We start from the raw sequence: 17,306 nt of genomic DNA, 5'->3' as shown, positions 1-17,306 counted from the left end.
ACGTGGTGGTATTTTTCCTACCTTAAAAAAAAAGAGAAAACTCTTTAGACCTCACTCTCCGTTTAACTATCAATCTATTTCTTTTCTTCTCCATACAGCAATCTTCTTGAAAATTATTGCTAGCTAGTTTTTTTCTAACTTCTGTTTTCCCATTTTATGTTCAATCCACTCTAACCAGGCTCCTATTTCCTTTTTTCCCACCGAATTTGCCTTTCAGGTTCATTAGTAGCTTCCATGTTGCTAAATCCAGTGGTCCATTCCCAGTCTTCACCTTACTTGACCTATTTGCATCATTCAATGCTCTCTTTCTGGAAATAGTTTGTTCATTTCACTTCCAAGACATCAGTCTCTCATTATTTGCTTCCTACTAACTTGTAACTCCTTCCAGTCTTCCTTTGCTTGTTCCTTCTTTTCTCCCTGAACTCTTAACTTTGGTGTGCTCCAGGGCTCAATTACTGAACAGGTTCCCTCTTTATCTACCCTTGCACCCTTGGCAGTCTGAACCAGACTTACAACTTTAAATGTCACATAGATTCTGATGACCTCCAAATACACATCTTCAATTTGGGTCTATGAATTCCAAATTTTAAAATACACCTAATTGACTATCTATTAAATATATCAAACTTAACATTGACCAAGCTGAAATCTTAGACTATCTCCATCCCATAACCTCTACCTCTGGTCTTCCTCATCTCAGGAAATAGCAACTTTATCTTTCCAATTTTCAAGTCCAAAATCTTATAGTCATGTTTTGACTCTTTTTTCCCCTGTGATACCCCAGATATAATCGTCAAGTTCTGCCTGGTCTTTCAAAATATAACCAGAATCTGAGTAGTTTCACCTCTACTGTTAGCACCCTGTTCTTAGCCAACATCCTCTCTCTTCTAAATGTTCTTCCCTCTTCTATCCTTGACTTCCTAGAGCAACATTGTCCAGTAAGAATGTAATGTGAGCCACAAATGTCATCTACATTTTAGAAGCCACACTAAAAAAATTAAAAGGAACAAATGAAAATACACTTAATTGTATTTTTATTTAACCCAGTCTAGTCAATATATTATTAATTCACCATCTTACAATATAAAAATCATTAATGAGATTTTTTCATCCACTTTTTGTACTCTTTCTGATACTCAGTGTGTATCTAATACTAACAGGACATCTGTATTTGACCAGCCATACTTTAAATGCTCAATATCCACTTGTGGTTAGTGCCAATCATACTGGACAGCACAGTTGTAGAGTATGTTTTTAACAAAACTTTCAAAACAAATCAGATCTATTCAAAACACTGCAATTGTTTTTCATTCATGTAGAGTGATATCAAAATTCTGACAATGACCTACAAGTCTCTACTTGATCCCATCATCCAATTATCTTTGTGGTCTCATCTCCTTCTACTTGCCCCTTCACTTAGTCTTCTCCAGTCATACAAGCATCCTCACCATTTCGTGAACAAGACAGAAGCATTCATCTGGTCCATTGTATCATGTCTTCTCTTTGCCTGAGAAGATCTTCCCATATAACCTCACTAGCTCACCTCCTTCAAGCCTTTAGTAAATATCGCCTTCTCATTGAACCCTTTTCTGACTAATATATTGAAATTGAACTCTTTCCACCAACAATCCCACTCTTCTTCACTCTGATATATCTTATGACAAACTATGCAATTTACTAGACATGTAAGTTCCATAAAAGCAAGGATTTGTGTATGTTATGTACACTGTTGTATTCCTAGAGCTACAAAAGTGTCTAGCATGTGATAGAAACTCAACTGGTAGTTGTTGAATGAATGAATGAATTAGTGAATGAATGAGAAAACTTGGCTTTCTGGTGACCCAAATTCTGAACTAAATACTTAATTTTTTTTTGTGAGAAAGATCATCACTGAGCTAAAGTCTGTACCAATCTTCCTCTATTTTGTATGTGGGACGCTGCCACAGCATGGCTTGTTGAGTGGTGTGTAGGTCCGTGCCCGGGAGCTGAACCTGGGCCACCAAAGTGGAGCAGGCAAACTTAACCACTACACCACCGGGCCAGCCCCCAAATACTTGACTTTCTTACTAGATATTTATTTGAACTTGACATTTTTAAATCATTTTGAAGTTGATGCTTTCAAATATTTTTTGTGACTTGATATTTCCACTTGGCTTTTATACCAGGGCTCATACATATAGTGCCAAACTGCTGGTTTATTGTTCCATTTCAGGATCCTCCCATTCATAGGCTTTCCTATGAACCAGTCATTTATTTCAGCTGTGGGTAAGGGGTATCCTTTTGGTAAACCTTGTTTTCCTCATGGTTATATCTCAACAAGTAACCTCATATATCTAGTTGTAGTAAGTTGGAGAGTAAAAAGTGGGTAGTAAAAAGCTAGTAAAATTTCAACATTTTCATCCCATTTTTTTGTTTAAGGACAAAGGAACAATTTTAACTTCAGGGGAAATGCTGTTCTTTAAAGCCAATCTGGTCTAAGCTAAGTGAACAATAGGGAGTCAGCCCTCTGAGGTTATGGATATAGCGAACTGGTATTTACAGTGAGACATAACCCATATCCCATAGTAAATTACAAAAAGAGCTAGATGAACACCGAAAATGCTGGGAGGATGAAAAAAAAATGAAAGGGGAAATGGCTAGGGGAAATTAATTGAGTTTCTAGAAGATTGTTTATTATTGCTATATTAAATTACTCAGAGATCTGCATTCTTCAATGCTTATTTCTTTCATGCTCTGTTCTTGATATTTATTTTTTCTGATTTGAGGTGTAAAGCTAAATCATTTGAAATGAATATAAAGTAAAATACATTCTCAATTTGAAATATATGTGAATCTTTTACCCTGAAGATAAACTCTTCTTTTCTCTTATGCTTTCATTTTTTTTCTCTATCACTGTATTAATTTTACTTAAAATTCCAAGGATTTTTAAAGATGTGACATGCTCTGAGGATGCAACCAAATGTCCACAAGCCCGAAACAGAGAAAATAGTAATTTTTTCTTTCTATCTGAACATGGAAGAATTTGGATAGATGGCCAGGCAAAGTGCATGGTTTATTGTGCATCTCTAGCCATATTCAACTCTGAGAATGAAGTAGTTAGATCTCTCCTATATGGTATAAATCTCATTTAATTTACTGAGTAGCTACTATGTGACAGGTATACTCCAAGGATGTGATATATCAGTCAACAAAATAGTCAAAGATGTTTGCATTTATGGAACTTACATCCCAAGATAAGAGAAAGGTAATGAAAAATAATCATAAAGAATGTGTAAATTTTACAGTATATTAGAACTTAGTAAATTTTATGCAAAAAATATGTATATAAAGTAAGGGGTGTTATGACTGTTTCATGTGGGTAGGGTGCAGGTAAGATAATCTTATCTCATTGATGTGATGACACGAGCAAAAATATAAAGTTGATGAGGGAGCTAGTCAAGGAAATATCTATCTGGAGTATAAGCTTCCCAAGAAGAGAAGGTATATGCCTGGAATGTTCAAAGACCAGAAAAGAAGTAGTCAGTCAATGTGCTTTTGAATGAGAGAGTGAATGAGGGATGTGTAGTCTTGTAGGCTATTGTAAAGGCTTTGGTTTTCCTGTATTACAGCACTCTATATTTTGTAAAAGGAATCTTTGATGCACTATCTGGGGCTCTCTTCATATTGGATTGGACTGAAAAATCAAAATGCAAGCAAAGTCTTGACATGGGCATATGGAGATGTAACAATTATTGATAAACCTTAATAACATGTGTTTATTATTCAATGTGTTAAGCAGAGTAAGGGTTCTATGTCTATAATCAGCTACCTCCATAGTTTCCTCTACATCATCTCCCAAAGAGGACCTCAATAAATAGATGCCAAAGAGAACCTTCAATATGGTCTGTAGAACCAAAGATATGGTCTTTAGTGAGGATTTGGTATCAAATACCAATATTTATTTCTACATAGTGATTTGGACCACTCTGCATGTGAGCTGCAAGTATCCCTTTTGTCCTAAACTAAATGAAAGTCTTAACTAGTTTGATCTTTGCCTCTTTCCACTCAGGACTTTGCCTTGCGTGTGTTTGTCTGTATCTTTGTTGTTGCTTTGGACTCTCATTGACAGGGGAGTCTTAGAACATTACTCAAGTCTACCTTACCACACCAACTGGTGGCCTAAAATGGAAGACAATAAGTGAGAAAGAGAAAATGTTTGCCCCAGTTGTTCTTTATTTAAATTTCTAGAACTTCGCTGTGTTCCTTAACTTGAAGAACTGATTGTATCCTTAGACTCCATTTTTGTTCTTGAAATATTTAAGATTTTCCCCAACTTCAGGGAGGAGAAATGAATAGGAAAGCTATTGAGTTCCTCATAGAAGAGGTCACTAGCTACAATTTATTGAGCACCTACTGTAGATAGATACTATACTATTTCTGTAGCATTCTGTGCTAGATATTATATGAGGTGTATGATATGATAAAGGGAGTAGCAGGAGTTTCTAAATTTAAATTTTATGATAAAGAGAGCAGCAGGAGTTTCTAAATTTAGAGAAACTTCCCCTGTCATTGCTGTATGTATATCCAATTTGGCATGAAAATTCACATAAAATGATTTGAGGGCAATAATATAGCCAATAATTATGTTTTCAACTTTGAAAAATATAAGAAAAAGTATGACATAATTTAAACTTTCTTACTAGAAAACTTCATGCTTAAGATGTTTTGCTGAGAGAAATTATTGGCTGCTTCACTTTATATCATATACTATATGTAGCATCACTTTAAAAAAAAGGATAAGGGAGAAGTAAAAGAGCTACAAGTTGGTTAAAGTTGGTGTGTTAGTTGCTAAGGTTACTGTAACAATACCACAGACTAGATGACCTAAACAACAGTTCTGGAGACTAGAAGTCCCAGATCAGGGTGTTAGCAGGGTTTATTTCTTCTGAGGTGTCTCTCCTTGGCTTGTAGATGGTTTCCTTCTCCCTCTGTATTCACACAGTCTTCCCTCTGTGCACACGTCTGTCTGTGTCTAAATTTCTTCTTCTTGTAAGGATATCAGTCATATTGGATTAGGGACCACCCTAAAGACCTGATTTTAACTTTATCACGTCTTTAAACACCTCATCTCATAATACTATTAGGGTCCAGGTCTTGAACATATGAATTTGAGCTACTAGGGATTATGTCTTCAACCTATGAATTTGGGGGGGATGTAGTTAAGCTCATAACAGTTGGTGAGTTCTCCGTTGGCACTAGGGAATGTGTAGGCACAGAAAAGCACATATATTTTGGGAACAGGAAGGATAAAAATTGAAGGCACCTTAGAAGTTAGGAAAGTGTACGCCAGTGCTACAAAATTTCCCAAAAGTGAAGTGCTAAAAGCATTTTAATTACTATATGACCAGAAATTCATCGTGACCCATCATTCTAGTTTTCTTTCCCTCATTTCAAATTTTCAATTTCATATGTTTACATGTAACCTAAAAAGGAATTTAGGAAATCCTTTCTAGATATTTTATTTATGGTTATTTATCATAGTCTATCAAGAATACCTATTTTACTATGCTGAGGGTTGCAAAGAATGGATGAGTGAACATGTATTTCAGCCTTCAGGTAGTCCAATTCTTTTAGCATATGAAGGATAGTCAATGAAATGTCAGTTACACTCTCCCTCTATATAATCTTTAAATGGCTAAATGAATTTATTTAGTATAAAGGGAAGAATCCAATCCTTCACAAAATAATTTACAATGTTTACTACATTATAAAACAACATAAAGTTCCAGTACTCTCTTTGTTGCTAAGAGAGTGAAGTTCTCTGTGTCCTTTTCTTCTCACCACCACATCCTGAGGCAAAGTTTGGAGACTGATAAGAGGAGAGAAACAGCTTATTTCACCCCCTCTACTCCTTTCACACGGCACATTTTGAAACATGGTCGCCAAAGTTTACACAAGATATTTTAGGCTGTACTTAGTTATTTTCCATGAGATTCAGTGAATAAAGAATTAATCTGTTTTATTCCAGGTTCAATATTGAAGGAAGTGGAAAGTGTGCCTCTTTTTTAAGAAGGGCATAAGTAGTGCCAATTACGATGATGCAAGAAAATACATATGCATCAGAAAAGGTCTTTGTTCTGAGATAAAGAGTTCTCCCATACAGGAAATAAAGTAATTAAAGAAATTTGTTATGCATTGTGAATTCATATAGATACATTTTCCTTCCCATCAAACACGTTTTAATTTGACTTATGACATTTTAAATGATTTTTATTTTTATTTAAATACTTATCTAAAAAGCCTAGAAACTGAGTTCTCACATGAGGTTGTTAGACTTCATAAGTTGGTGCATCTAAGTCTATGGGTGTAACGATGGTCTTGGTCAAAACTGATTCGTCAGCATGCCTCAGTGGAACAGACTGAAGAGTAAAAGGAAGGGAGTGAAAGACACCTCACTTATCTGAAATCCAATTAAATCTGACTAAAGGAGATAAAAGAGATGAAGCACTAAGTGAGGACTGAGTGTTCCACTCAGCCTTGAGTGGTATATAACATTCAGAATTTGAAAAGAAGGCCCAGAGGAGAAATATTCAGAGATTGATTAGGGTTTCTTACTTTGCATGAGCATCAAAGGTCAAGTCTCCTAGAAATAAATTCATACTGAACTATGCACAAATTTTTATGATTCCCTAGGTCTTTATTCAAGTTACTGAACTGAAGAATTACTTACATTAAGTGGATTTGTTGTTGCTTTTGTTGCTGGAACCAGTGAAGGGATGAGGCTTTGCTATGTGAGTCATAGTGAACAGAACATGAGTATTTAGAGATAGAGCAGAACATGAGGAAAAAAGTCCTGGTGACTTAGAGAAATCATGGAGATGTCTCTGGCCTCTCATATAGCTGTAGAATTTAGATTCGAGATAATATTTAAACAGGTATCTGAGGGACAGAGAATGAGGGTCAACATCTAGTTTTCATTAATAATCTCTGTGCCTTTTAATATTCAATATTTTACTTTAGCCTACCTTTATTTTCTTCACTTTTGCATTTACAAACCCAATGAGTTATTCTCTTTTGAGTATTAATTTATGACAGGAACTATGTTGCATATTTTCAACCCCTCAGTGGTGAATATTTCATATCAACTTCTTAAATAAGTGTGTAAATAAAAGGTTAGTTTATTTAGAAAAAATTATATTAAATTGTAGAACTACATTTTCAACTCAGTTCTGTCTCACGCCCATTGTAAAGATTTAAACAATATGGAAAATAGTATAGAAAAAGTTAGAAGTCATGTGTAGCATTACCAGAAGCAAATTTTGTCAACATTCTTTCCTTTCATCTCTACAAGGGCTGGAATCTAATAGTCTATGAAATGTATTAGCAGGTTGAATTCAAGCTTTGTTAAAACATGATTTACGCACTGTGCAAGAACAAAACTTTCCTAAATGTTTCAGATTACTGTGCTACAAAAGATAGCCATTGTCAGCAAAAGGAGGATGTGGAATGAGACGTGTGCATTTTCACTAGGGATCTCTGAAGGGGTGACTCACATTTCAAGAGTGCCACCTTGCATCTCTTAATGATGGAATTTCCATCAATTCATACTGAGGTCAAAATAATATTAAAATGAGCCAGAGCATTCAACGATGAAGATTTGATAGACAAGAAGGGAGAGGAAAGACAAGCAAAGAATGGGATAGGAGATGACAAATAAAAATGGCAAGCAATAGCATATATTGGAGTATATGAAGAAGCCATTTGGTGTAAACCTAATTCGGCCTGACTTTGTTTTTTCCAAAAGGGCCTGACTGTGGCTGTTGAGCACGCATTGTATATCTGCTTTAAAACATTTACTACAGCAAGAACAAATGGCCTTAAGATAAAGGTGCAACTTTCCCCCACATTGGCATTTCCTTAGGGATAAGCATCTTTCCTTAGCCTAGGAACTGATTGCTGTGCTCACCTTTGACCACCCAGCTCACCTGTGACCACCCAGTTCGAGACAACAGACCTGCCACCCTGCTGTGTTCACTGAGACAGCAGACCTACCTGCTTTTTCCATCAATCACTGTGCCAACAGAGCAGTCTTGCAACTATTGTAAAAGGGACATTTCAATCATATGTGAAACATCCTGTTTGGGGGTATATAACCATTCTGTGCACCCCACTTCTTTGGTGCCCTTTCTTCCTTTGGGAAGAAAGGCCCCGGGCCATGGCCCTCAGATTTTAGCTCAGAATAAACTCTCCCAAATTTTCATTTATAGATTGGTTATGGATTATTTTTCGTCGACAGGGATGAACTTTAGGATCATGATGGACAAATGTTTGAGCATTTTAAAAAGTAAACTTCTTGAGGCTAGATGAGTATATCTCATCCACTTCCAATTGACAGCACACAGAGTGAACCTTTAAAATGTGTGTCAGATGAAAACAGTATTGTGCTTAAAATACTTCACCAGTTTTCCATTTCACTTAGAATATTAGCCAAGACCTTAGAAAAACTAAACTTAGCTTGTTAATTAGCTTGTTGTTCATTATCTAACCACATTTCCTACTATTACTCAGTTATATCTGGTTTTCTAACTCTTTCTGGAATGTGCCAGGCATATTCCTGCTTTAGAATCTTCACACAGTTCTGCCAAGATGATGTTCCTCTGTGTATCTACATGGGTCTCTCCCTCTCCTCCAAGTTCCCTCAAATCCCACAGGTAACAACGTGGACTTGCCACTGACATCTGAAGTGGGGGCGGTCTTGTGGAACTGAGCCGTTACTTAAGCTGTGAAATCTGATACTATCTCAGGGTAGATCATGTCATAATTGAGTTGAATTGTAAGACACCCAGCTGGTGACAGAGAATTGCCTGGTGGTGTGAGGGAAAAAACTCACCACATTGTAATTGTTGAGCAAAATTGCAATAAGCATATTTTCTGTAGTTATTATTACTATTCTGAAGGGCTCTTCAACAGACTTGAAAATAATGTGTTTTGTTGTATCACAAGTCTTGTAGTATAATAGTACCTATGAGTATATTTCTTAATAACAAACCATTCTAACATTATTAAGATAAAGGATATAATATCTTAGTGGTAATAATATCTAAGTCTTCTACTATTCTGAAGGGTTACGTTTGCAAATACTGCAGAATCAAATTTTCACAAGAACAAAAATCAAGTGTGTAAAAATATATCTTTGACTTATCTGTAATTTGACTTAACTTTCAAGCCTTTATTTCCCTAAAAGACCCAGAAAATTCAATCATGCCAATTTTCCAGACAAATCAGATATGTCCAGAGTTTTCTCAGTATCTTCTCTCTTGCTGGCAAATATTTAGTAAAGTGATGATTCTTTTTTTTGTCCTTAAGAAATATCTCACCAGAGATGTAAGTCAAGTATTGTATTCTAATATCACTATATAAAGCTTGTCTGGATGCTTATGCCACCAATTTGGTATGTATTTAGATTTATTTACTTCAGCTTGATACTTTTTTCTCTCCAGAAATTGCCTTTTGTTTTTTAATTATGTGAAATATTTGTGTCTAAAATGGAAATTATTATGTAAATCTAGCTTTCATTATATTCTCCTATCCCCTTCCTTCACTTTTTATTAGTTGTGGTTTATCCTTTAATTGTTTATTTTTAAAAATATAAGAAAATTACACATATGCATATGTGTATGTATGCATTTAAATTGTATCCTCCACACTTTCTTAACCGAGAGGTAACATACTATAAACTTTGTTCTGCTTCTTGCTTTTTTCATTTAACAATATCTCTTGAAGACAACCCATAATAGTGTAAGGGCTAGGCTCTTCCTCACTGGTTTCTTAAGCAGCAGGTTACTTCATTGTATGAAGGTACGGTAGTTTATCCAACCAGTCATCTATTGACGTACATTTGAGCTGTTGTTAAACTTTTCTTATTGCAAAGAGGGAAGAATACTGTTAGGACTAGCCTGATGCATACCATATTTTTGTCTGTCTGCTTGTTTGTCTTTCTGCTGTGGAAACAGATTTCTAAAAGTGTAACTTCAGGATCAGAGAGTAAATGCATATGTCATTTTGTAAAATTCTCCTCAGTGAGGCTTTCATCATTTTTGCATTCCTCAGTGTTAGGAATTGTTTGCCCAAGTAAATTTCCAACATTTCATATGAAGTTTGCAGTAGCACGAAGAAAGAATTACTTAAAAAAAAAAGGCTAAAGAGAAATTAACTAATTTCGAAACAGAAAAAGCACTGAAGCTTTTTTTTTTTTTTACCAAGGTGCAGAATATCTGAGTTAAAAGGTAGATAACATCTTTTGACTTGCATCTTATAGGTGCACATTGAGCTGCTTGAGGGGAAAGACAAGGTAGTTCTTCTTCTTTATATCCAATATTCAATACAGACATACTAGTGAGATTAAGACTGATATTATTGAATTTAAGAATTGCTATAATTTACAGGATTCAATAGAGGTACTCAAATTATGCGAATTATACCTGAATTGTTTCGGAAGCACAGACAGTTCTTGCTTTTCATGGTTCTCACATGCACAGATTTCAGTGACCATGATTCACTTAAATAACACCAGGCCCCCAACAACACAATTCAGTTTTCATTTACTACAGTATATTAACTCTGAGCAATTGCACAAAGTTCAAACTTTGCTGCCATGGAAGTTAATGATTCTTTATTATGATCAGTGACATATCTTGTCACTTCTTTCAAGGTCTATCTGTGAGTGGTCACTGACAACCTCTCGTTCAGTTGACATATAGATGGTAAAGCATGCAGTTGTTTGCCCTCCTTGTGTCTTAATTGCAGAGATACTGTAGGTAAAGTACTTTCATTTTTCAAGCACTTCTACTGTTAGAAAATGCTCTAGGTCACACTGGTTCTCTTAGGGTCATGGGTGAAAATGTGAAAAGTTGACTTTTATCACCAGACACCACTTCATCAATCCAGACAATGGACCAAGAAGTTATTTCATCTATGAAAACCTTTTATCTTAGAGGGAGATTTGGACAGGCTATCAACTCTAGAATCATGTAATTTCTTTAGCTAAGTTTTATAAATATGATAGAAAGCATACAGCCGAAAATATTCAAGCAGGCTGGCAGGAAGTAATAATGAATAATATCTGTAGAGTATGACAAGAACTTTTACCACACTGTGCAAAGAATAATCTAAATACAGCTAAAGAAGAAATAGCTGACTGTAAGGATGTTGACTGCGCTATAATTTCAATGTCTCAACAGCAGTCAGAAGAACTTATTGAAGGAAATTCATTGAAATAAATAAAGAAAGTCGTTGTGATAAAGTTGAAGATGCCTAAGGAAAGTGATGCCAGCAAAAATCTTCACGTTAGAGGATCTGTTGGAAATATTTCATGTCTTTGAGAGCACAAAGCACAAAATGTTAAAATCTGATCCCAACTTAGAAAGGAGTATCACAGTTTGCCAAAGCATGGAAAAGATGGCCAATCTATATGATAAGTTGTACCACAAGAAGAATATGTACCATGTTCATGCCATTCTTGATAAACAAAATAAACTACTTTAATTCTCAACGTTTCTAATACTTTAAATTACAATGTACTAATATTAATTTTACTATTTTTTCATTTCCCTATGTATTTATAATCAACAATAAGAGGGTTTTTAATGTTTTGACAAAAAGTTTCAAAGATCACAATGCAATCAAATGTTTCTCTTTGATTCTGACATTGTTTTTGCATAGTTTCAGCTTACGCGATCATTTGTATGTGCCGCACTATTATAATAAGCTAGGAGTGTTTGCATTTACCTAAGGTTGAGAATTTAGTATATCCACTTTGTTTTCACAAATATGATAACTACTGGAGTCATTAGACTTTCCAGTTATTTCATTCCATTGAATACTGCATACTTCACTGTTACAGACTTGAAATATTTATGGGGGTGCCAAACCTGTAACAACAACAAAAAAATTAAAAAATGAGTTGTGTGCTTTATTTATCTTGAAAAACAATTACCTCATAAATCCAATCTATCATTTAAAAAATTTATCATCCTTTTGTCATTAGATTATTTTAGTTAAAAGAAAGTGACAATAGTTGTGGCGATTCCTGACACTACTGTGAGAACTCACTACAGCTCTCAAATATCTGGAGCCCAAAGCTACCTCTAGGCCTTCTGTGCCCAATTTCACCCGAGAGGTCATTGAGCTGCCTTGGTTTGTCCAGGACACTTCTGATTTATGCCCGGTGTCTTGGTCTAATTATCAATAATGCCTCCTTTCACTCTCAAAAGTATTCCGGATTGAGAAATAAATCATATGGTCACCTTGATTATAACGCACTTAAAATACTGCCATAGTTTTTCTCTAGTAAAGTATATAAGCTTATGCTATTTACTTAAATAACATGTAAAGTAGTAGAAACAAAGCAGTTTACTCGGCTCCAAAGGGGCACTTTATTTTATAATACATAGGATAATATCCTTGACAACTAATTGACCCTGACTTATACCTTCTCTCTCTCTTTTTTTTTTTTTGAGGAAGATTGGCCCTGAGCTAACATCCATGCCCATTTTTCCTCTACTTTATATATGAGATGCCTGCCACAGCATGGCTTGACAAGTGGTGCATAGGTCCACACCCAGGATCCAAACCAGCGAATCCCTGGCCCAGGAAATGGAACATGTGAACTTAACCACTGCACCACCGGGGGTCCCCTTCTTGTCATTTCTTAGTGCTCTGGGACAGCATGGAGCAATATTGTGAAAGGAAGGACAGAGAAGTATAGCAACGCTTCTGATTTTCTACTTCCTGTGCTCTCAATTCCAAGAAACTTGTTTGATATGAAACTGACTTTTTGCTAAAAAAAAGAATGGCTTGAGTACAGACAAATGCTCCCAGAATTTCTTGCCTTTTCTGTATACATCATTGGCCATACATGGAGGATGACTGTCAGAGAAACATCTTCAAAATTAGCATAACAGATTTTTTTTTATTATTGACAAGAAGGAAGAGACAAGTTAACTTACAATTCAAAATGCAAAATTTTGAACCATTCTCTGCTGTCTGATTTCTTGTGTTGAGAGTACAATTCAGATCCATCCAGGAGACAGGTGATGAAAGCCATATAATGAACAGCTATAAACAAAGGAAACATCAGTTACAGTTGCCCCTTTGTACCTCTGGGAGCTAATTCAAGTACAACAAACCCGATTTATGTCATCAAAATTCCACACAACAATCCTTTCACTTCTTCTTGGTTCCTTTCCCCTTTGCCTCAGTGGAATTTTAAAACCTTCTTTATTGTTCTCAAGCTTCCTGTTTAATGTCATCCCTACACTCTAACATTCAGCAGATGAGAGGCAAAAACAGAAGACATCAGATGAGCTAATTCCCACACCTCCAAATATCATCATGTTTATAACTGCAGAGATTCTAATTTTCTTTCTGCATTCACTGTGGGATGAGTTCCCATTTATTCCAGGCTAGCCTTTCCAAAGAGACCTCCTGCTCTTTTACAATTTGCTTATCTCTATCCCACTCTTTTAATCTTTCCCTCTTCATTGGGCCCTACCCTGAAGTAAGTAATAATGTCTGTCTTTTTTTTTTTTTTTTTTTGCTGAGGAAGATTCACCTTGAGCTAACATCTGTTGCCATTCTTCCCTCATTTTGTATGTGGGCTGCTGCCTCCATGGCCACTGATAGATGAGTGGTGTAGGTCCATGCCTGGGAACTGAACCTGGGATGCTGAAGTAGAATATGCTGAACTTAACCACTAGGCCACCAGGGCTGGCTCAGTAATAATGTCATTAAAACTCTCCTTGGTATCATGAATTTTCTCTTGAGATATAAAAGATATGTTGTCTTCCATTCACTTCCAAGATTCTTAAGAGAAAATCTGGAATTTAAACCTTATTTTATTGCTTCTTCTTCATTCAGATTTTAAGCCATCTCTAACTATCCTCTTTGAACACTGTACTGTCCATTTTTTGCATAAGTAACATAAGTTCAATTGAACAACCATTTGCCTAATTCTCAACTTATCTTAATTTACTTGACTTTATTTTAATTGACCTTAGATTATAAGCTTCTGTGAGATTTCTGAGGGCAGGGCCTATTGTTATATCCCCAGCATTTAGTCCGTGTTGCAGACTTTAGTAAACACTTAGGAAATATTTGTTTGAAGAATAATAAAATGTTATTAATATTTAACCCATATTACTTTGGTTATATAACTCTCTTTATATACTCCATTTATACCTTTATATTATTTCATTTACAATATCTTTGCCAGAAAAATCTGTTCATTTCCAATTTACTGCTTATTTTTAGATGTATGTTGAGCTTTGGAGATAGGCCGACTGGGATTTGAGCCTGCATTGTGCTGCTTATTACTCACGTGATCTTAAGAAATGTACATATTCTTTATGAACTTCAGTTTCCTGATCTGAAATTTAGGGATGGTGATACATATATAAACAGTTTTAAGGTTAAGTAAAAGTCAGATAAAAAGGTCTTTTCCAATTTGTGGCTCATTATAGGCATATAATAAATAGAATTTGTCATTAATCTTATGCATTATTTAACCTCCTTGAGTGCTTTCCCTGTTGATTATGTTATTCTCAAAACTCTTTTCTTCATTAGCTCGCATGGCATCATGCCTTTCTTTTTTTCTCTCTATTCCTTTAATCATTTATTCTTAAACACTTGTGTTAGTTTTCCTATTTTCTTGCCCCACTTATATATAGTGTGGATATCTAGGAGTTTATCCTTCTATTTCTCCTTTTCTCAATCTACCAATTTGTTTTGGATGTTATCACTCAATCTACGGATTTTATTTATATTGACTAAAACTCTTCCTTACCAGTTTCAAATTCCCCTTGATGATAGGGATCAGTAATTTATTCATCTATATCACCAATGAAAAGTACATGGTAATTACTGATAAATGTTTGAGAATTAATGTTTAGTAATATTATAGGCAGATAATTAAAAAAAAATCTATTATAATCATCTCCCATTGAGCTCCAAGCTCAAATGCATTTTATGTCCATGTGATTCTCACAAGCACCATAAATTTGACATATTAAAACTTGGACTCGATATGGATCTTAAACACAGAAATACCATACATATAACTGATCATTCTTCCTTGTATAAAAATTCAAGACAGAAAACTTAAAATTATCATAATCTGCTCCCTTCCTTCATACCCCATATCTAATTAGGTTTTAGCATGAAACAATTTTATCTCGAGTTTTCTTAGTTTCTTAACTATTCCTTAATTGATTTCCCTGATTCACTTATTTCTTCCTTTAAAAATATAAATTATCAAAATAATATGTTAAAACAATGAAAAATCTCCTCTTTGACATTCTGAGTAATCCTTTCGCCTACAGAAAAACAGCATTCTTTTTAATCAAGATATTGAAGAACCTCTTACTTCAGCCAGGCTAAAAGTGTTCTCAGTATCATAATTGAATATACAATAATAAGTAAGACATATTTTCTACCTTCAAGGAACTAAAAGTCTATCAGAACAGACAGATTCATAGCTGTTGACTAAAAATACAATGCTGTGGGAATATGAAAGAAAAAGCTGCTAAGGGAGCTTATTGTGATGGAAGCAAACTTTTCAAAGAATCAGTGAGGTTGAAACTTGAAAATTGAGTTGGATTAATCAAGTTCAAAAGGGACAGCGTAATAATTCTGGTAACAAAACCACAAAGGGCAAAAATTGCAGAGGGATGAATCACATTCAAGTTAATGCCGATGACAAAATCTGTTGAGTTGGAACATGATATATATTACAGAAATTTAAAAAAAAATAAATTATGCTGGATAGTAAAGGTACTAGTATTCCAGTTGGGAATTTGGTATTTTTTTCCACCCTCAGATATTAAGAAAAACCACAACAGCGAATAATCATGAGCAATCCAGTAATTTTATCTGATTTGTTTCTTTGTATTGTAACTTTAATAACAATAACAAGGGTTGTGATATGTGAAGATAAGACATATAACTTATTTTATTGTACCAGATGGATTATACCTAAAAGTATGTTTTTTTCATCAGTAGACAAAAACTCTAAGTGGAAAGAGAATCCCTAAACCTAATTTGCACCAATTTTCCATTAAAATATGCCTCACTCCTGGAAATAAATCATTACTCTATCTTTTCTGGTTCTAAAAGAATCAGAAACCACAGGGAACAAGAAATATCTTCCCATAGCTTACCTGTTGTGATATGTCTCATGGACAGGTAACTCTAATAATTATATATCCTTGCTACTTACACCTGTGATGTAGGAATTCTCCAGTGACTCCACTCAGAGGGAGGGGCAATGATAAAGGTCATGAAGCCCATTTACTAGTAACAACCAAAGATTAATGTTGTCACCCCAATTCTCATTACCTGCACCTTAACAATACCAAGACATCTTTATGAATGTATCACAAATCATAGCACAGACCTTGGTGCCAACCCAATTTTTCTTATTGTCCATATTCATGAGACAGGAAAAATTCCTTCCTCTATCTCCATGGCACATCCATGACTCTGAGCATGAGTGAAATCCAAGGTCTGAAAAACAAATGAGGAAAGTAAACAAAGATATGATACCTATGTGCACATATGCATGCTTAATATGTATGCACAGATACACTATAAATAAGGATATATATCAGAATTTCCAAACATTTGCAATATATATTGATTAACAAAGTTATACATTGAAAGAGATAATTGCTTAAAATATGAGAGAAGAAAGAGAATGCAATCTGAAATTTGGGATTTGGATCTGGAACAATCTGAGGATAGAAGAAAAATCATAGATGTAGAGGAATAAAATGATGAAGAGATTATTAAAAGCACTTGGAGAAAACACCAGTATGTTTGTAGTGGTGCATCAGGGCCATAATCCCTCTTTATTCTCCTAAATTTTCTACAGAAACGTTATCCTCTCAGTGTTTCCAATGGTAATTCTATAAGGCTCTGCTTTAAATGATCCAATATTTTTCCATAGCTTTCAGGTTAAAATTCAAACCATCCCCATTACCTATAGGAACACTTATGACACTCAGGTTTTATCTCTGATTTTCCACTTAGCTTCCTGTAACCCATTCATTTTGAATACCTTGAATTTTTCTTGAGAGTGCCATGCTACATCTCATTACTTTTATTGCAATATGTCTCCACTCCCACCATTGAACATTGTACTGTCATTCAGTCTGGACTATTTCCTGCAACTATATTGTCTCTTGCTCTATATTTTTATGCTTATGAGCACTTATTACACTGAATTGTGATTTTCTGTTTACTTGTCTGCTTCTCTTATCATATCATAAGTT

The 17,306-nt window shown here is 34.9% G+C and overlaps 1 protein-coding gene across 6 annotated transcripts in view; it reads right to left on the bottom strand.

The window, feature by feature from the left end:
• Positions 1 to 10,629: 10,629 nt before the first annotated feature.
• LOC102147769 (uncharacterized) overlaps positions 10,630 to 17,306 on the bottom strand; it is a 78,180-nt gene continuing 71,503 nt past the window's right edge. For all 6 annotated transcript variants that reach the window (XM_070269849.1, XM_070269850.1, XM_070269852.1 and 3 more), the window contains 3 exons: positions 16,430 to 16,539; positions 12,987 to 13,095; positions 10,630 to 11,909 (listed from right to left, as the gene is read on the bottom strand). In XM_070269849.1, coding sequence (XP_070125950.1) covers positions 11,893 to 11,909; positions 12,987 to 13,095; positions 16,430 to 16,539 — 236 coding nt within the window. In that variant the 3' untranslated portion in view covers positions 10,630 to 11,892. The remainder of the gene's footprint in view (positions 11,910 to 12,986; positions 13,096 to 16,429; positions 16,540 to 17,306) is intronic.

Source organism: Equus caballus, chromosome 6 (assembly GCF_041296265.1).
Source record: "Equus caballus isolate H_3958 breed thoroughbred chromosome 6, TB-T2T, whole genome shotgun sequence".
NCBI lineage: Eukaryota > Metazoa > Chordata > Mammalia > Perissodactyla > Equidae > Equus > Equus caballus.
The sequence above is the reverse complement of the archived record's forward strand: the minus strand, read 5'-3'. Positions and strand labels throughout refer to the sequence as shown.